This window comes from Chelonia mydas, chromosome 1 (genome assembly GCF_015237465.2).
Source record: "Chelonia mydas isolate rCheMyd1 chromosome 1, rCheMyd1.pri.v2, whole genome shotgun sequence".
In the NCBI taxonomy this organism is placed as follows: domain Eukaryota; kingdom Metazoa; phylum Chordata; order Testudines; family Cheloniidae; genus Chelonia; species Chelonia mydas.
The window spans coordinates 297,802,723-297,824,807 of NC_057849.1; the positions used below are offsets into that span (position 1 = coordinate 297,802,723).

General features: G+C 40.6%; 1 protein-coding gene across 4 annotated transcripts in view; it reads right to left on the reverse strand.

Annotated features, from left to right (window-relative positions):
• Positions 1 to 22,085, reverse strand: part of DOCK4 (dedicator of cytokinesis 4) — a 410,395-nt gene that overhangs the window by 59,492 nt on the left and 328,818 nt on the right. For all 4 annotated transcript variants that reach the window (XM_037888663.2, XM_037888655.2, XM_043549556.1 and 1 more), the window contains exons 28-32: positions 15,542 to 15,617; positions 13,617 to 13,717; positions 11,956 to 12,014; positions 4,150 to 4,298; positions 2,463 to 2,548 (exon numbers count right to left, since the gene is read on the reverse strand). In XM_037888663.2, coding sequence (XP_037744591.1) covers positions 2,463 to 2,548; positions 4,150 to 4,298; positions 11,956 to 12,014; positions 13,617 to 13,717; positions 15,542 to 15,617 — 471 coding nt within the window. The remainder of the gene's footprint in view (positions 1 to 2,462; positions 2,549 to 4,149; positions 4,299 to 11,955; positions 12,015 to 13,616; positions 13,718 to 15,541; positions 15,618 to 22,085) is intronic.

Genomic DNA, 22,085 nt, shown 5'->3' on the forward strand with positions numbered 1-22,085 from the left:
AGCTCCCAGAGGTGTGGGGGGTGCTCCCTGCAGCTGCCCAGCCATGGCGGGCAGTGAGGGAACCCCACAGTGGCTCAGCCATGATGGGCAGCAAGGAGACTCTGCAGTGACTCAGCCCCTGGGGCGGGGGACGTGGGGGAGGAGGGCAAGGAGACCCCAGAGTCCCCAGCCACTGTGGGTGCTGGACCCTCCTCCCTCCCCATTTCGTCAGGGATATTTTTAGTTAAAATCATGGACGGGTCACGGGCTTTCATGAATTTTTGTTTATCCCTGACAAAATCTGAGCCTTAGTAATGATATGTTGGTGATTGTGAGACAGCCCTCCGGTCACTTCTAAATCTCCCTGGATGATGCCTGCCAAAAGATAAATAGCAGCAATGCTTCTCCCTTTGCATTTTATAGGATATTTCATTATAAACATCAAAATCCCAAGCATACAACATTTTAAAGATGTCCAATGACATCTATAATTTGGCTATAAAAGCAAGATGTGTCTTCAGTGGAAAAGTGCTTATGGATTGCTCAGAAAAATTAAGTTAACCTGGGAACATGGAGATAGCATGAATTAGAAAACAGTATATCTCCAGAGAGAGAGAGAGAACAGGACAAATACCCAAATACTGTTTAAATTGATATGCTGTGTCCAGAAAATGCATGAAGATTATCTGTGTCCCCATGACTTCATACATTTACAAATTAGGGGGCAATTTGAAGACTCATATTTGATCATGTAAAATGAATGTACTTCCATTTCCCAAAACAAAGCTATGACTACTTGAAAACTGTGCTAGTGCTTTCCACTTCCTTGAACTAATGTGCCCATCATTTTATTATCACCTCAGTCTAATCATATGCGCACTATTTTTAAATCAAGGAGGCATGTGAGAAAATCCTCCAATAATAGCTGCTTAAATTGATGATGGGAGAAAATCTCAGACACCTTGACACTAAGAATCTGATCCTTGAAATAATGACTTCAAAGCTTTTAACATTTTCAGGATTCCTTTTCTTCAAGTCACCTGTTACAGTAGTGTCTTCCATTTTAGATCCATATGCACCTAAGCCCCTCCAGTCAGGAAAAGTAGTATGAGACCTCTTATGAATTAAATTACACATAATCATTCTTAAGTAACTGCGTTTAGAAAATGCTTTACCCATTCTTCCACTACCTTTTAAAATCTATCTCAATTTCAACACTCAGCTTTTTCAAGAATTATATTTTAGATACCAATATATTTTCTGACATCATTAGAAGTCACTTCAATCAGTGAATGACACGCTTCTGCACTGGAGTAAATGCAGGCTTTATTACTTCATAAAAGAACTTCTCCTTTAATGCTGTTGTCTTAAAAATTACACTATTACTAAAATTTCTGAAAACTTTCTTAGCTTTTATTATTTTTACTTAATTTATCTTAATGTTTAAAGAATAATTACTACACAAATTATCTTTTACTATACTCTTCAGCTGTAATTTCACCTCAAACTTCCCTTTCCTTCTCTGTATGTTATGGGCAGAAGCATTTATTTTGGTATTATGGGTTTTTTCCCCACAATGGAATTATAGGAGTATTATGTGCTTGGCATATGTACCAACAAAAAGACATAAATGCAATTGTTTTTAATTCTAGAGCAATAAATCTAAAATATCACTTTTCCCTTCCACTTAAAAAGGATGAAACCTAATAAAAAAAACTGTATGTGTAATAGCACTGGGAAATACACATGTAAAATGGAATCCAGTGGAGGAACAATATATCTTGTTCTAAAGTGACTATAAATAGGTCTCCCACATGGTTGAAGTTGAAATGGATGGGGGGCGGGAAACAGTTCATGTTTTTGTGTCTGTGATGGTCACCAATTTCAGTCACCAGGAATAACACATGGGCAGTCCTAGGAGTTCCATTATAAAGGAAGCATTTGTCCTCTTTCACCATTAGATTCTGATGTTACGAACCAATTATGAAAACATATGCAATGTCTAAAAATCATTTGTAAATAGAATTATTATATGAGATTAATCTTATCGGTCATTCTGTAATCCATCAGGAAATCAACAAGTGAAATATTATTTGAACAATAGCAAATTTTGGTTAGTTATGAGAATGATTTAACAAAACAGCTATTTATTAAGCTCATGTTTTACAAATGCGATGTAAAAAATTTATGTTCTAACTGCATCCCACCAACCTACTAAACATCTTTGGCTTTTCTGGTTTTAAAATTAGTATGAGTGATAATAGAGAACAGTTTATGGTATAACATAGACACAACTAGTCATCAAAGATACAATAAGATACATTACTTTATTTAGGCAACTAGCCTTTATTTCACAGGTTTCAAAAACGACAAAAGCATTCCGAGATCACAGCTATTTCTGCAGTTTTTGTCCACAATGATATTAGCAGCTAATCCATCAAATGGAACACAATGAATGAATTAAAAGCAAATTTATTACTCACATGCTGTTGAAGAGCTCTCGGTACGTTTCGTCACCTTTGCCTTCTGACATCAAGCTATCCAATTTGTCAATCAGTTTTGCCTCCACCTGGAACATATGCATATAAAAGGCTTCTTTGTACTTAAATTAGGTTTGAGCAAATTGAAAAAAAAATGATTTTTTTCTGTAAGAGGTTTTGTTAAATGGATTCCCTAGTATTATCGTTAAGAAATGTAAATTTCAGGATAGGTCACTTCATCTTCTGTCATCCCGGAGGATTTTTTGGGACTAATTTAAATGAAGCAATGTGATTCAACCTACAGGCTGAGCAGCATTTGCGGCTGCTAAGGCAGCTATCTATTTATAGAGTCAAACAAAAAAGCATGCAGCCCAACGAGACTGCCTGAATTCTTACTGCAGGGCTGCAAGAGCAAGTCATTATTTGGACCTTAATATAAAACCAACTCTCTCCGATTCCCACATCCCATTCTTTAAATCCAGGGATTAACAGTTTGGGGCTCATAGTTACTCCTGCTGATATTGAAAACCTACCCTGACTCCAATGTAATGTATATAGCAGATGCACTGAAATTCCGAGTCATCTGTCAAGAAGAGTTGGAGAATAAAGGTTTTATAGCTGAAAATCATTGCATAAAATATTTGTAACTATATTGATCATTGAGAAAATGTAGACAAGGTTGCTTTGTTTATTAATACATCAAAAGAGAATAACCTCTCCTCCAGCAATAGAGATACTTAGTGACTGAAAAACTAGAGGAGAAACTAGTCTATTATTGAAGTTGCTCTATTAAATCATGAATCATAATTACAGTGTACCTTTAAGCCAATGATCAATACAGAGTGAATCAGAAAGTCAGTGCTTTGCTTACGCAGAATCTGTTTTTCAACTAGTCTTCATCATCATTTTTACAATTATTTTAACAATGTGTTTAAAAAATGTGAGGGGAACAAAACACTTACATCACATGTGTCTCCATTTGCATAGTTTGTTTTGTGTTTCCAAATACTCCAACTGCTCCTACAGCTCCCACTCCAATCCTTATCATTGCCTGAAACTATTTCAAATACTTCTGCTTTGCTTCATTTGAAACAGCACAAAGGAGAACACAGTGAAGTGGTTTGAGGAAGCCGGAAAGAACTGAGTGGGAGCCAAAAGAGCAGATGGCATATTTAGCAGTTCCTTACTTGATGCCTAAGCTAGTACTTGAGGGGCAAGAATAGTTGGATACTTGCAGAACTTGGTTTCTTGAAAAAGTCAGTCTTTTGATGGCTGGGTGAACAGTTATCAGACATTATGTCAATAAACCATCACGGTATCATTCTTGGGTTTCTTCATTATCTTTTTTTTTTTTTCCAATATATACTACTAAAGTAGAAAAATAAAACAACCCCATTGAAGTCAACAGGAGTTTTGGCATTGACTTCAATGGGGCTAGAATATCCCATCCCCATCTTAAATTAGCTACATAAAAATATTGAACAGAAAAACCCATGGAGAGCTTAGAGGGCCAAAGGGTCTTCAAGAGCCATTAGCCTATAATTCTACCATCTTCCCTCAAATGAAGGTTGCCATTTCTCCATCCTGCTCCATCACAGATTCTGCTAACAAGTTAATAGTTCAGTGCCAAGGCTGCCTGAGAAAAATTTGAATGTCAATCTTCCCTGCTAAACAGCTTCACACACGGTACCTGTTTGAAGTTGCCACTGCGCCTTTGTTCCCAATCCATCATGTCATGGAAAATGGGAATCATTACATTCCGTAGGTCAGGCTGAGGTATCAGTGTCACTTCTAGGAAGGGGCCAATGAGAGCTGGGATGAAGTGAAGTTTATGTTCCCCTAAAATTAAAAGGAAGCTGAATGTGAATCGGGTTCACTCTTCGGTGAGTTACCAAATGATCCAAATTAAACAATATTGTATGAAGAATTATGAAATGGCATTCTAAATGTTTGCAGTTTGGTTGGCGGATAGCACACCTGGCATGTGCTATTTCTCAAACAAACAGCAGGAAAAGAAGGGGAAAAGCCACAGAAAAGAGCCGAAGAGAGGATCAGCCTGATGCTGATCTGAGTTCTGAGCTCATGAATGATGTTGGGTTGTTCACTCCCAATGCCATTTTTTTGGAAGGGGAAGAGGAAGAAGTAAAGGGTTCAATGGACATTGCTTTATTTAAGACTACTTTCAGAACATCTTTTGCAAAAAGGTTTTTCCCTTTTGCAGGTACAAATTGCTCCTGCATTTTTGTGCCTCCAAATACGGTTTACTACTTGAGAGCATATTCACATTAGGTGGAGGCACAAGTACTCAGATTTGCAGCCACCCTTCATTTTGTGGCACAGAAATGGGAGTATAAATTTTGCCTGCAAAAAATGGATGGTTGGACTGTTTTTCTTAAAATGTTTCCCTTTAGAAAAAAAGCTGACACCTCTGCCATTAACTTACTATGTTCTACTTGGATGTTGTAGAGGGTCTCCTAATAGTAGGAGTATTTATATACCCCATGGTATATGTTGCACAAAGAGGTGAGGTTAAATTAGGAGATTTACCTGTAGCTTTGAATTATTTAGCTTCTGTCACTTGCAGGATTATTATACTGTCTGTTTTGAGAGTTCTGGTCTACCACAATTGCCAGACATGCAAAGAGGTTGAGAAGGGGGAAAAAGCAACCAACAATCGTAGTGAAAGAAAAGACAACACATTTTGTAGAGGGCAAGGTTTTCAAAAGCACCTGTGTCATTTAGGAGCAAAAGTCACAATGTAAATTGAAATTGCTTGTAATATATTTTCATTCATTTCAATGGGACTTGTGCTCCTAGGTCACGTCGCTACTTATGAATATCAATTCCATAGTTAACTATCAAACTCAAGAGCAAAACCCCTTTGGAATATGATGCTTTATCGAATGTCTATATACAATTGAAGTAATCACCTTATACACCGCCAGCACCTGGTTCACCATTGTGTTTCTCCAATTTACACCAGCGGAACTCCATTGACTTTAGCTAGAGTTACACAGATGGGAAACCAAGCCTCTAATGTTTAAAATTCTACAATAAACTTGCAGAAATATTTATTAAATCATTCTTTGGCTGCATCAGGTTTGTTAATTAATTGGATTAGGAAATTAACATGAATTATTGTTGCTTTTATATTAACCGTAAGGTGCATAAATGCCCTGGCTCTAGGAACTTTGTACACTTTTAAAGAACTACATCCATTTCTCCAGGCCTTAGAAAACTCAAGCCCATGCATCCAGAACAAATCCACTTGTACAGGTATAATTAAATCAAATAAGCTTCTACAGCAGGTGTGTCCTTCAGCAGAGCAGTCCTCCAGTCTGTGATACAGCAGGATTCCTTGTACGCTCCTCCTCAATGAATACTGCTTGTGAGTCACCTTGTTGGTGGGCACTAGTTGGACATTTCTTGTTCTCTTGAGACAAAAAGTGATTCCCATAACAAGAAAGATGCTCTTTACACCAAATTGTGTAATTCCCTTGTTGAGAGTGTGATCCTTTGGTGAATGCACCAATTCCAGACACAGGCAGCTTCTATTCAGAGAAGGAAAGACCTTGCTCTTCCCTGTTTGTTAATATAATAAAATATTGTCATGTTGTCTGGCATGATCTGACTATGAAAGTTCTAAACAAACAGCAGGAACTGTTTGCAACTGGATTCTTGGTGGGTCCAGGTATCCTATCTGTCAAGGTGGGCTTCTCAACATAGCAAGGAGATATCTGTAATCAATCTTTTTGTGGGCGGAGTACAGACAAATGGCAGTTCTAAGATGACCTTTTTATTTGGCGGAGCAATCTCCTCCATGCTCTGGAGGATATCCAGTAGCTTACGAGGGGTGTCCTGTAATTTCCCCAGGTGGTTCTGGAGTGTGTCTGCAATTCTCCTTAGGAGGTCCAGCATTGCCTACAGTCATCAGGTGGTGATGGTGAACAAGGTGTGACCACTTTATCTGGTGAAGACAATGATAAACTTGCAGGGGCTGTGGCTCAGCCTGGTGAGATTCTTCCTCAGAGCATACCTGCATGGGTTGAAGTTCTTTCTCAGGTGGGAATCATAGAATCATAGAATATCAGCGTTGGAAGGGACCTCAGGAGGTCATTTAGTCCAACCCCCTGCTCAAAGCAGGGCCAATCCCCAACTAAATCATACCAGCCAGGGCTTTGTCAAGCCTGACCTTGAAAACCTCAAAGGAAGGAGATTCCACCACCTCCCTAGGTAACGCATTCCAGTGTTTCACCACCCTCCTAGTGAAAAAGTTTTTCCGAATATCCAACCTAAACCTCCCCCACTGCAACTTGAGACCATTACTCCTCGTTCTGTCATTTGCTACCACTCAGAACAGTCTAGATCCATCCTCTTTGGAACCCCCTTTCAGGTAGTTGAAAGCAGCTATCAAATCCCCCCTCATTCGTCTCTTCCGCAGACTAAACAATCCCAGTTCCCTCAGCCTCTACTCATAAGTCATGTGTTCCAGTCCCCTAATCATTTTTGTTGCCGTCCGCTGGACGCTTTCCAATTTTTCCACATCCTTCTTGTAGTGTGGGGCCCAAAACTGGACACAGTACTCCAGATGAGGCCTCACCAATGTCGAATAGAGGGGAACAATCACGTCCCTCGATCTGCTGGCAATGCCCCTACGTATACATCCCAAAATGCCATTGTTCTTCTTGGCAACAAAGGCTCACTGTTGACTCATATCCAGGTTCTTGTCCACTGTAACCCCTAGGTCCTTTTCTGCAGAACTGCTGCCGAGCCATTCGGTCCCTAGTCTGTAGCGGTGCATGGGATTCTTCCGTCCTAAGTGCAGGACTCTGCACTTGTCCTCGTTGAACCTCATCAGATTTCTTTTGGCCCAATCCTCTAATTTGTCTAGGTCCCTCTGTATCCTAGTCCTACCCTCCAGCGTATCTACCACTCCTCCCAGTTTAGTGTCATCTGCAAACTTGCTGAGGGTGCAATCCACACCATCCTCCAGATCATTTGTGAAGATATTGAACAAAACCGGCCCAAGGACCGACCCTTGGGCACTCCGCTTTATACCGGCTGCCAACTAGACATGGAGCCATTGATCACTACCAGTTGAGCCCGACAATCTAGCCAACTTTCTATCCATCTTATAGTCCATTCATCCAGCCCGTACTTCTTTAACTTGCTGGCAAGAATACTGTGGAAGACCATGTCAAAAGCTCTGCTAAACTCAAGGAACAACACGTCCACTGCTTTCCCCTCATCCACAGAGCCAGTTATCTCGTCATAGAAGGCAATTAGATTAGTCAGGCATGACTTGCCCTTGGTGAATCCATGCTGACTGTTCCTGATCACTTTGCTCTCCTCTAAGTGCTTCAGAATTGATTCCTTGAGGATCTGCTCCTTGATTTTTCCAGGGACTGAGGTGAGGCTGACTAGCCTGTAGTTCCCAGGAGCCTCCTTCTTCCCTTTTTTAAAGATTGGAATGGCTATCTTGACTTCATTCTGACCTTTTGTAGTCATAATGTCTTATATATGGATCTCAGGAACCCGAGTGTGAGGCATCACTGGTGTAATGGGGTGATCCTCTTGGATACAGGCACTGACTTCTATTTGTGCTGGTGGGTGCTCCTCTCCACCCCTCCCCCCATGCGAGTGGTGGTGGGCCTCAGGGGGGATCAGGCTGAGTGGGGTCAGGGCTTAATGGTGGAATGGAGGTGGAACAGTTGGGGGGTACTATGGTCCAGGTGCTGGCGTCCATAAAATATTAATAAAGCCCTGCGGCTGCTGAGCACCGCCTATTTTTTTCAGTGGGTGCTTGAGCCCTGGAGCACCCTATGCTCATGGAGGGGAGTACCATTGGTCCCGGGGTTGGTCAGTCTCTCTTGCAGGAATGGGAAGGTGCCCATGATTTTTTGAAGCCTCTGTCAGGGATGACTTCCTATCTTGACAAGGGCTGTGATCTACAGCTGATCCCACATTCATCAGCAAAGAATGAAGCCTCTACGTCAATGCATATGGTGCCATCAGTACCGGCAGTCTAACTATGTCCCAGCAAGTCACCGATACTGTGAGTGGCAAACTGATGATGTGTTGACCTCTCTGGGTAGGACTGGATCCGACACCACTGGCAATTCTGGGTTTGCAGAGATGGTAAGGTCCTCCAGGATAATGTACCTACCCCCGATGGAGGATAATGGATAGTATTTCTGTCCCTTGGTGGTACCAGATGTGCCTGATTACTTACATCATCTTTCAGTACCAATGACTCCTTTTCTCTGCAAGTTGGTACCACTGGTGTTCTTCTGAGAGAACTGGATTTGAGATAACCCACAGCCATCTTGTGGACTGAGCCACCATAAGCTGGAAGTGAGGACACCACCTAATGAGAAAGAATTTGGCCTTGCTTAGGCGACGAAAACTTCTGCACAGCTGCAGTGTTACTAACAAGGATTGCTGACCTTGGTCTGGGTGCTTGTGTCTAAGTTTCTTGCAAGAGCTGATTTCTTGATAAGTAGAAACTATGAGGTTTTTTTCTGTTGCTAGAGAAACAGCCCGTAAAGGGTTACTCTGAGTTATGCTTTGTTTTGACTTACCTATAAAAAGATAAGTTAGAGAGTGTACTTTGGATAAGTTTGGATTTTCTATGAGTAAGAAGATACTGCCATTAATCTCTCCAATGGGTAGGAGGAAGGCTGGCCACTAGAAATCTGCTGCTGATGCCACTCAATACCATCTCAGACTTTGGGTAACTATGATCTGGGGTGCACTAGATTATTGCTACTTTACATGTGTGCTTTGTACTCAGTAAAGAGAAGGATTTTTGGGTGGAAGCACTCTTGTGTGTACCAATCATTTATCATCCACTCACTTCTTTCCCTTGCTGGTGCTGTGGATAGCCCTGCCCCTTTGGTATTTGGCAGTTTCAGGTTTTTGGTATTCTGTAACGAGTATTGTCTGGAATCAGGGACTGCAGCAGTTCCCATCTCTGGGCAACCTAATGAGCACAGATAACCTGTAGCAGGCTTCCTAAATGGCTACACTGCCAGATTGGTTGGAATAGTCAGCAGACCGGCTCTTAAGTCTAGCAGCAGTAGCAGTTCAACAGCTGCTCAAAGTATTCACCACTTCTGGGGTAGCTCCTGTACCTGGTTATTCTCAGGTTGGTTGTGGCTTTGTTCCAGCTCTGCTCCTGTCTTGCACCCAGCCCTGCCTTTGACTCTAGCTCCAATTCCTGGCTACCGACACCTGTGCTAATCACTAGGCCAGATGCCTGTACTAATCACTAGGTTCGACCACCCACAGCCCAGTCACTGACAGGTATGCTTCTTATAAGCGCCTGATGCACCTGTACTGGTGCAAGGAATCTCACCCAACTTAAAGGCAGGGTGGGTGCAAGACAGGAGCAGAAAATAAGTCATCTTCTTGGATGAGGACTTAGAGGGAGACTTCTTACTTTTCATGTGAGAGAATCTGGTCTTACCAGCCTCAGGTCTCCCCTGTTTCTTAGAGTCTTTGAACTGTCTTCAGCAGCCCTGGAGTCAGAAACCATTGTGCTCAAAGGTGCACTTCTCAGTGTCTGTGTCCGATGTATCTCGGGGGGGGGGGGGGGGAGGGAAGAAGAGGCGGATCTGACAGGCTGGGGTTGGACTGAGGTCTCATTGAACAATCCATGATGAAGCCTGGAATCTTGGAAGTCTGAATTCATGGGATTAATGGGTTTGTTGAGGAAAGGATTGTGATATGTTACACTTTGAGGGGATATAAGCTTCCCTGAGACAGAGGCCCAGTGGCAGGCCACGCAGATCTTGAATCTGAATTTTTTCAAGTGTTTTTATTTCTATACCTTGATCACCTTGATCAACTGGTCTTTCAGCCCTCGTATAGATTGCAACGATCACAACACGTCTTCCATTCATATTTAGAAACAATAATAGGAAAAATACACTAGAAATGACATACAATAAATACAGGTCACGGTGGCTCAATCCTCAAGCTGAGCTCAGTGCACGTCAGTGGACGGGGTATAGGTTACATAATGCCAACTTTCCAACCTCTGCAATCCAACATACATCCCAGCTAATTTCCCTGTGAGATGTACCACAATCTGAGGATCAGTTGGAGTGCTGAGCATACTGGCTTGACCCTTTCCGAGCCCTGCCATGCTCCTTAACCTTACAAGTAGGAGCGGGTGGAATAAAGATGGCCTTCCTGGATGGAGCTGATGCACTAGTTCACTAGTCTGTGATCCTAGCTGCGAGGCCGCTGGCATACAGTTGTACATGGTGGAACAGAAAGAGATGGGTCTCCAGTTGCTGGGGTCATCTCACTCATTTTTCTTGTAGACGAGCACCATCACAGATTTCTTCCAGGAGCTGGGAACATGGTGGAACTGTTTGCATTTGTTGAAAATGGCAGTTAATACCAGGCAACTGGGGTCTCGTTTTTTCAGGAAGTTGAAGTGAATGCCATCTTTTCCTGGAGCTGTGTTTTTGGTCTTTGTAAGTCTGGTCATTACTTCCTGTGATGTAAAGTCTTCTTCCTGGCCCCCTGCAGAGTCAATCTGGGGTAGAGGATGAATGTACCCTGGACGCTGTGTGTCGTTCTGAGCTACACAGTCAAACACAGCCTTGAAGTATGAGAACAGTCTCTCAGTTGGGATTGCACAGTAAGATGAGGGCCCGTCGAGGATCTCTCTTAGAGTCTTGGGGCCGTTTGACTGGTAGAGCTCCTGGATCCTGCTGCTGGATTGTAGTGGCGACTGATGTTCCTTCTCCTGGCTTCTCTGATGTTGTTGTTATGGCTCCACACAGGAGTTCTGTGAGCAGTCGGTGTGTTCTCCTGAGTTACCTTCCTCCCAGATACTTTACCTGTCAGTGGGTATTTTTGACTTACAAGTCATGGGAAGATGATGGTTTTGAGAAAGTATTAGCTTTAATTAATAAACAAGAGTGCCCAAATTACTGGGATGGACAGATGAGGAATACACACTTACTTACAGGTAAGAATTTTTGTATGTATAAATGTCAAAAAACAAAATCTATCATTTAGATTTTTCTTATCTTTCAGAATCTTGGAAAACAACAGCTTCTCATAGAGGAAAGAAAGCATCACGATGATAATTCTTTGATTTGAGCATTATGTTCATTCTCAGTTTTTTCAAGAAGTAAACAGAATTGGAGCTAGTGGCCAACATTTGTATCCAAAGCATTAGGTGAGTTTCAATCAAGGGGATTGGTGTATGTCAAATAAACTATCAAAGGATCTGAAAACACGTTGCAAATCCAAACAATTAATTCAACTTCTTAACATTTCTGAAAAGAATTAGAACGGTTTTCCAGGAGGATAAACCAACAAACAAAGAGGTAGTGGCTTGCCCAGATAAACTGGCAGAACCAGTAATATAATGCAGGAGTCTTAACTAAAATTCATTACAAATTTTGTTCAACTTTTTTGTGCTACTTTGTTTCACTGTTAATCTTTATTGAGGAGATTTTTTTTAATTCCTTACCTAAATTTTGCCACATGCTGAAGATTTCACATCCCATTGTTACCCGCATGTCACCATATCTGTGAAATATTTAAAAAAAAACACTTTTAAGCAGAACATTATTTAGGAAATAATTTTACAAGCTCATACTATAATTTAGGCTCCTGTGTAGCAAGGTGAACTGTGAGATTTCCACACAGTAATGATTTTTCCCAAGTTTAGGATGGATGTAGTACACAGAAAAGGAAAAAGGAAGTTTGCTAATGTCCAATACGTACCTAATCAAATGGCTTGTTTCATAAAGAAACATTAATTTCCACATATTGTTAGTGCAAGCTCCCTAAAGGTACAAACAGGAACAATGATACAACAAAGTAGTGATACCAATCTATGCTCTTAATATGCCTCAGATTTTTTCCTTCGTCTTCCGCCCCAGATAACTAATAATTTTATTTTACCCTGTAATGTTTTTTTCTGGACACCCAGAACTATAAGGCACTCTGTGTCTCAGCAAGCGTGAACTTCACTGGAAATAGACAGGGTGACAGCCACCGTAGTCTAACTCATCAGCAAATTCCTTGAGATTCTGCCAGCCTAAACCTTGATTTACAAGTAACAATCACTCAACCCAGTTCCTGAGAGATGTCTCTCTACAGTGTCCAGTCCCTCTTACTGTGACTCACAGACACGATAAAGTTCACTGCCTCCAAACAGACAGAGCACACACTAGTCTGTTAGTGTTAAAGACTCATACTTTACTTTAATACTCAGTACTGAGCTGGTTTTGGAATAAAACAAGAATAAGTTTTTTAATAAAGAACAGAGATATAAGTGATGCTAAGCAAAAGTAAAAGCGACAGATATGGTTACAAACAAAACAAAACCCACTTTCTAGTGTCTAAAGCTTAAAGTACAATCCTGGTCTCAGGCAAATCTTTCATATATAGTCAGCTCCCATAAACCTCAACCCACATGGCTGAAGGAACCACCTTCCACGGTTTCCAGGAGCTCTGACTCTTTTGTCCCTTAAGTGATGGATAACTAAAATGTCTTTTAGCTCCCTTTATATTACCCTAAAACCATGTCTATTCTTCTAGAGCCAGGAAGGCCTTCTGGGGTGCAGACTCTCTGCGCCGCTCATTAGCTTGATGGCTTTGTTTAACTTATATGTAAATGTACCCGGCCTGTAATAGAGCCAGTCAGTCAGGAGAATCCACATTCCTTTGTCTAGGGCAAGCTTGATTTATGCACTGCCTCCCAAACACATTTTAAGAACATATTTGCAGCACACACGTAATTCTTTATACACAACCCATATATACATCACACAAATGATTTTCGAATCCAGCCTTCTGCCAGTTTGATATGATACCTAACAAAACATCTTATAAATATGTCATCACAACGGTGTGTTTGGGGTAGTGAGTGCGTCAGGCCTGATGTGAGCTACACTATAGTGGGCCCTCAGCCAGTGGGCATTGAGGGGCTCTTAGGGTCAACAATTTTATTCTTGGGGCATTGTGAATTCACACAGGACTTGATCCAAAGCCCATTAAAGTGAGCAAAAAGACTCATCTACTTCATCGGGTTTTGGATCAGGTCCATATGCTGCATAAAGCCTGTTTTTAAACAACATAATTGTTTGATCTGCGGTAATTTTATGGAACCTGACTGGTACTTACTTTTCCAACACTTTTTTCTTCTTGGAAGGTGTGAACATCTCCAGTTGCAGACATAATTGGTTTATAAAAATGACAGCAAGGTAAAAGTAGGAATCCCAGATCTACAATAAACACAAGGTATTTGGTTATTTCCATTTCTCAGCACTAACATTTTATGTCTACTCTAGATGCAATTTTTCAGTTGTACCTCTTGTCTTACTCTTCATTAGTAGAGCTGGTTACAATATTTTTGATTAAATGTTTTTTCAACCAAATATTCTGTTTTGTTGATGCTGAAATGTTTTGTAGAGACATCCTAATTTTGACGATATTTTTGGCGGGAAGGTTTCTGGGGTCCATGGTGGACTCTCCAGTCACAGAGACAAAGAGAATTGAATTTAAAACCTGATGATTTTGATCTGAAAACAGAAATTTTGACACAATTCTGTTTTGCAAAAACTTTCAAAAGAATTTGGTTTTCTCTAAGTGGAATAGACAGCTCTACTCATTACTGATACAACTTGCAAGCATCAATAGCTACAGTGTCTCAGCAAGGCAAAGATGAAGTAAAGCAAGGTAATATAGTTTGTTAGCATACTGCCCCATAACTGACTTCCATGCACATGGCTCTGGGAGGATCAGCTGTTGAAACTTCTGTGAAGTAAAGATTTCTCAATGAAATGACATTTTAAATATTAGCAACTCTAGGCCAGTGATTTTCAAACTTTTGTACTGGTGATCCCTTTCATATAGCAAACCACTGAGTGCAACCCCCCATCAATTAAAAACACTTTTGAATATATTTAACACCACTATAAATGCTGGAGGCAAAGCAGGGTTTGGGAGTGGAGGCTGACAGCTCGCCACGCCCCACATAATAACCCTCGTGACCCCCTGAGGCATCCTGACCCTCAGTTTGAGAACCCCTGCTCTAGGCCAAATTATAGCTGCTCCAATGTAGGTATGCAGGAGAGGAAAATAGGTGCAGGAGACAGTAATAACTGCTAAATAAGCCTGGGGAATAGTCAGTTAGCAGTTAATGATGTGGGCTTTAGCTCCTGCACATTGGCAGAGCTACACAAGGGAGCACTGGCTACATAGTTTCATAGTATCTAGTACTTCAGGCCAACATTCTCTCCAATAACTCCAGAGGCACAGCATGAACCTAGATTTTCAGAGATGCTGAGCCTCCACCACTGTACTTGAAATCACTGGCAGCATTGGGTGTTCAGCACCCCTGAAAATCAGACCCTCTGCCTTATAACATGCACAGCTAGAATAATACCTCCAACCACCACTGATTGGACTGTATGGTCACTTTCCCTCTCCCCTATGAGTAAACCTCTTAGGAGCCATCACTGAGCCTTTTGTTTTTAATCCCCTGAATATCATTCTGTAACTGAGATTTAACACTCTGGCTATGGGTTATTACAGATACCACAGCTCACTGAACACAGGCTAATATCTTTAACAATATCCAGCATGACATGTCATAGCATTATAATTTTAACAGTACATGCCATATTAATTGTTCGTGAGAGAATTAAAAAAAAATCTAAAGCATATTTTTGGTAAATATGCCAGGGAATAAGTAATAAAGTTCATTTTATTTTCTGAGAATCTTAAAATACGAGCAGAACAGAAAATATTTTCTGTAATCAAGAAACCTTGATCCAAAAAATATGACAGAAGTGCACTCTAGAGACTTAAAACCAGAAGTCAAACAAAAAGAATCCCAAGTACAAAACACATAACTATATAATTTTTAAACCAATCTCATGAGTTTTGAACAGCTGAGATTGGTAACACTGCAGGCATTCTAACAGCTCAGAAATTAGAGATAAATTTAATCCAAAGAGTAACAACATAAAATCAAAAGAGCCACAGATTGACAAATTTTTGCACTACTTATGTCAACAAAGATATAATTTGGGGGAGCGCATTACCTTATAATCGAAGTTTTCATTTAGGAAGTTCTTACGAAGGGCATCCGAAAGATATAGGACTGTTGTAATAATAACACTGGTAACAGAAAAAGAAGTGTTACCTTTCATTAATTGGAAAAATGTGACTTCGATTCTTTAAGTACTAGGTCATTTTTCAATAAACTAAAGCAAGGTACCATGTGTAAACTAGAGTAAATACTACATTCTAAGCATATATGAATAATTGGATACCAATATAATCTGTCGCCAGAAAATACATATGGCAAGAAACAAACTGATGACAATATGTATGGTGCAGCTGTATGGACTGTGCTTGTGAAAACAGCTGTGGCAAGATAAAATTAACAGGAAAAATACATACCACATTATTGTGCAACCCAAACCACATAGATATATTATAATCTACATTTGGTCCTATCAATGATTATGTATGCAATGAGAACAACTTGTTCTAAACATTAATTTCAGTGTGTGCATGAAAGAATATTTAATATTGCACCAATTGCAAACATTATTTGCTGACAGAACAGACACAACATGGGCAGTAGTAGTGTAAATCACTGCAATGCAAATCTGCATCAACAATACCTGAAGGAACTACATCTATGGCTCTCTGTCTGGACCGCCAATAAGAGTGCAGTGATACTGTGATAATGACATTTTACCATATTGATACTTACCTTGAGGATATTAATCTATCCTATCTGGATTGAGATAGCCAAACTCCTTTCACATTATTTATCATTAGTACTCAGATGTTAGAAACTTTTGGCCACTCCAGTGCTAACCTGGCTTGAATGAAGAGGCGACAGAGACAAAAGTGCAGGTTTTGAACTCTATGAAGATGGAACATATTCCGGGACCATCTGAATACATACTGTTTGAATGAATCAAGATTTAGCTGACACCTGCTGTGCCTCTGTCACAATGCATCTCACTACACTGGGCTGCAGTGCTTTGTTCTCATTTGTAATCACACACAGTTTGTGAACTAACTGCAAAAGACATGAAAAATTGAAACTGAAGTAGTGCAAATACATAGCATATGTAAAAGGCCCTTAAATGGGGTATCTGATTAAACAGTGATACAGTTCTAAAAAAAATAATACTTAGTATTTGGGATAGAGCATTTTTCATCTTCAGAGAACTTAAAAATATATTGGATCATTAATCCACCATCGATAGATAGATAAATATTAGTGTCCATTTTTTAGAGATGGGGAACCTGAAGCACAGAACTTCAGTGACTTGCCCAAGATCACAGAAGGAGTCAGTGTAAAAGCTGGGACTCCTGAATTCCTCGGTACCAATCCTGTGCTCTGACCATTAAACTATCCTTTATAGGAACCGAGAGGGCAAAGAGACTCAGCAGGCCCTTTCCTGCACTCTCCATACGGGCTATTGGCATTTATGGCTCTTCTTGGCTGGCGGCCTCATACGCAGTGCAATGTGGTAATGCATTGGGTTGTTTTGCAATGCTGTATCTGCTAAACCAAGCTCTTCATGTTAGAGTTTGACAAAGCAAAGTGATACACAGATGCTCATACATTTCCACCCAAAATATTTACCCAGCCTCTCTCTATAATTATCAATTTTTCTTCGTGCCCTTATTGGTGGATTTAACGTCTTGGAATAAGACATTTTTCTCTAAGTATAGCTCAGAACTTCACTGGTTACAGAATTTGGGTTTCAATTCCTAACTTGCAAACTGGTCCTCCAATAATGCCAACCCCTTTTTTTCAATCTGTGAAGTGGCTGAATATCTGGAATGAATAAAATCATAGATCTCTTTTGGAACACTATCTTTGGTTCTCAAATTTCACTAGTTTTATGTGAACTTCTAATCACCATATTTATTTATTTTCTCAATAACTGTACTGCATCCTGGCTTCTTATTTGTCCAGATATCGTTCCATGTTTGTCATTCATCTGTGTAGCTCATCCAAATTCCCCTCCAGTGGAGTAATCTCTGTATTACTTTGGAAGAGAATGTTAAAGAGCCTGTTAATGGATGAAGAAAATGGTGCTTAACCATCAGAGGTCAGAGCAGAAGCATCGAGGGGAAAAAAGCCAAACCTGCCATTTTTGTATTTGCACACTATACAATTTTACAGATGTTTCACCAACTGGGAAGAAAGAAGTTTTGAGAGAAAGAGGATATTCCACTGGATGAAATAATTAAAATAATTAAGCTTGGGTAACTATACCTATGTATTAATTACTATTATTATTATTTGCATTACCATAGTGCTTAGAAGCCCTAGTTAATGTAACAGAACCCCACTGTGCTAGGTGCTGTACAAACACAGAGCAAAAAGACCAGTTCTACACTAAGGAGCTTACAATGTAAGTAAAATTTCAGCTTTTAGGAAATTCTTAAATCCAAAATAATAAATCCTTGAACAATGTGATTTAAAAGGAAACTATAATTTAGTCACAGTGCCACAAAGAATGCAAGTACATTGCTATGTCTATACTACATATATGTATTTATATCAGAAAGAATTATTTTTCTCTACATCATTTGTCAGCAGACTTTTAATATACATTCGAGAAGAATTTTAAAATGCCATTTCAAAGATTTTTTGCTAAGATTTCCTGAGAGAGCAGAATGGTAATAATGCAAATATTTGTTGCGATAGCTGACATCTCGCTTGTTTACATGATAAACCAATGATACCATGTGCATTCTCTGTGGTTGATGAAAGGTGTGTCTATGAATAGCCTGTATGTATATATCAACATGGAACTAGATAAAAATCATTCAGCTGAGTGGAGTACATGAAGATGAAACCATAGAATCTTAGAAATGTAGGGCTGGAAGGGAACTTGAGATATCATCTAGTCTATCCCCCTGAGCTGAGGCAGGACCACATATACCTAGACTATCCCTGACAGGTGTTTGTCTAACTTGTTTTTAAAAGCCTCCAATGATGGAGATTTCACAACCTTGTACGACACGCCTGTTAATACACCCCAGAATTATATTAGCTTTTTCTTTGAAACTGCATCACGTTGTTGACTCAGATTCAATTTGTGATCTACTATAAACCTCAGATCCTTTTCAGTAATACTACCACTTAGCCAGTTATCCCCCATTTTGTAGTTGTGCATTTGATTTTTCTTTCCTAGTGGAGTACTTTGCACTTGTCTGTATTGAATTTTGTCTTGTTGATTTCAGCTCAATGCTCCAATTTGTCAAGGTTGTTTTGAATTAGCAAAGCCTTTGATACGGTCTCCCACAGTATTTTTGCCAGCAAGTTAAAGTAGTATGGGTTGGATGAATGGACTATAAGGTAGACAGAAAAATGGCTTGATGGTCGGGCTCAATGGGTAGTGATCAATGGCTCCATGTCTAGTAGGCAGCTGGTATCAAGCGGAGTGCCCGAAGGGTTGGTCCTGGGGCCGGTTTTGTTCAATATCTTCATAAATGATCTGGAGGATGGCATGGATTGCACCCTCAGCAAGTTTGCTGATGACACTAAACTGGGAGGAGAGGTAGATATGCTGGAGGGTAGAGATAGGATACAGAGGGCCCTAGACAAATTAGAGGATTGGGCCAAAAGAAATCTGATGAGGTTCAACGAGGACAAGTGCAGAGTCCTGCACTTAGGACGGAAGAATCCCAGGCATCACTACAGACTAGGGACCGAATGGCTAGGCAGCAGTTCTGCAGAAAAGGACATAGGGGTTACAGTGGACAAGAAGCTGGATATGAGTCAGTGTGCCCTTGTTGCCAAGAAGGCCAATGGCATTTTGGGATGTATAAGTAGGGGCATTGCCAGCAGATTGAGGGACGTGATCGTTCCCCTCTACTTGACATTGGTGAGGCCTCATCTGGAGTACTGTGTCCAGTTTTGGGCCCCACACTACAAGAAGGATGTGGAAAAATTGGAAGCATCCAGCGGAGGGCAACAAAAATTATTAGGGGACTGGAACACATGACTTATGAGTAGAGGCTGAGGGAACTGGGATTGTTTAGTCTGCGGAAGAGAAGAATGAGGGGGGATTTGATAGCTGCTTTCAACTACCTGAAAGGGGGTTCCAAAGAGGATGGATCTAGACTGTTCTGAGTGGTAGCAGATGACAGAACGAGGAGTAATGGTCTCAAGTTGTAGTGGGGGAGGTTTAGGTTGGATATTCGGAAAAACTTTTGCACTAGGAGGGTGGTGAAGCACTGGAATGCGTTACCTAGGAAAGTGGTGGAATCTCCTTCCTTTGAGGTTTTTAAGGTCAGGAATCTTCTTCCTTTTGAGCTTTTTGACAAAGCCCTGGGTGAGATGCTTTAGTTGGGGATTGGTCCTGCTTTGAGCAGGGGGTTGGACTAGATGACCTCCTGAGGTCCCTTCCAACCCTGTTATTCTATGATTCTATGAATATTAAAAGGCCCAACTGCAAACTATCCCAATGCAAAGGAAAGATAGGGAGAATAAGAAGAGGCCAGCATGGCTCCATTGGGAGATTTCAGTTAGGGGCGCAGAAGTAAGGATGGCATGGTATGTCAGCAGCCACCACTCTCCGGCTGCCCAGCTCTGAAGGCAACAATGCAGAAGTAAGGGTGGCATGGTATGATATTGCCACCCTTACTTCTGCGCTGCTGCTGATGGGGAACTGCCTTCAGAACTGGGCACCTGGCCACCAGCCGCTGCTCTCCAACCATCACTCTCTGGCCACCCACTTCTGAAGGCAGCACAGAAGTAAGGGAGGCCTCCCTAAAGTAACCACTGCTAACTACTCTCTGAGTAAGGCTTGCAACCAGTTTTGTACCCACTTTCTAGTAATTTCATCTAGACCACACTTCCCTAGTTTGCTTACAAGAATGTCATATGAGACTGTATGAAAAGCCTTACTAAAGTCAAGATAGATCACATCTATAACTAGGGAGACCAGATAGCAGGTGTAAAAAATCAGGATGGTCCTGGTTATATCAGGATATCTGGTCACTCTATCTACAATTTCCACACATCCACTAGGCCAGTAACCCTGTCACTAAAGGAAATTAGGTTGGTTTGGCATGATTTGTTCTTAATAAATGCATATTGGCTATTACTTATTAATCTATTATCCTGTACGTGCTTAAGAAGTGATTGTTTAATAATTAGTGCCTGTATCTTTCCAGGTATCAAAGTTAGGCTGGCTGGTCGAAAAATCCCCCAGGTCCTATTTGTTCCCCTTTTCAAGGTATGTAATATGTTTTCCCTTCTCCAATCCTCTGGGACCTCACCTGTCTCCATATTTCCTTGAAGATAACTGCTAATGGTTCTGAAATTGCTTTAGCTAGTTTCTGAAGTAACCAAGGATGTGAATTTCATCAGGCCCTGCCAACTCAAATATATCTAACTTTCCTAAATATTCTTTAGCCTGCTCTTTCCCTATTTTGGCTTGCCTTCCTTTCCCCTCATTGTTAATATTAATTGTGTTAAGTATTTGGGAACAATTTACCTTTTTAGTAAAGAATGACACAAAAGAGGCATTAAACACCTCAGTTTTCTTGACATCATCCATTATGAGCTCTCCTTCCCCTCCAAGTAGGGGGCCTACACTTTTCTTTGTCTTTCTCTTGTTCCTAATATATTTATAGAGCCTCTTTTTATTGCCTTTCATGTTCCTTGCTAAGTTTCTGACTCGGACACATTGTTATATGTTCCACTGGAAGGACCTGTCTACACTTACCGGGGGATCGACGAGTGGCTATCATGGCACTGGTGGTCGATTTAGCGGGTCTAGTGAAGACCTGCTAAATCAATCACAGATCACTCTCCCATTGACTCCTGTACTCCAGCGCATCGAGAACAGTAGGGGGAGTCGATGGGAGAGTGTCTCCCGTCGACATCGCATAGCGTGGACCCCACAGTAAGTAGATCTAAGCTACGTTGATTTGATCTAAGCTACATTGATTTACTATTCATGTAACTCAAATGGCGTAGCTTAGATCAAATTTCCCCTGCAGTGTAGACAAGGCCGAAGTCTGGATGAATATGGAAGAAGTGAAGGATCCCAGGTTTATGGGGATTTTTGTCCCACAGTGTAGATGCTATCCATAGCCAAAAAGACATACAATAGCAAGGGAATCACATAACCCCACAGCTTCCCAGCCTATGATCTTAAAATAAAAGCATAAAATTTGAATATAAATTCTTGTGGACAAATGGCAAAATATTCATTTTATGATTAAAAATGCCTTAATTCTTTCGTATCACCAGCCATTAATATGTTCAGAACTGCCAATCATTTTACAAGAAAATACTCCAATTTTCATCCATTGAGTTTTTCCAGACACACATCAAGAACTCTGAACTTCAATTTTACATTATTCTGATGACACTCACAAGTACCCACTTGCATCCACTTTCAAGTACAACTTCTGATTCTCAGTTGGTGCTCTATTATTTCAAAATGAAATGAAAGTACAGAAATCCTCAACAGAGAAAACCTTCCTTCACATGGAAAAAAATTACATTCTTGCAGACCCATGTATATATATTTATACACATACATGCTACAAAATTAGAACTGTGGAGAAGTATTTCATATATTTGTGTAA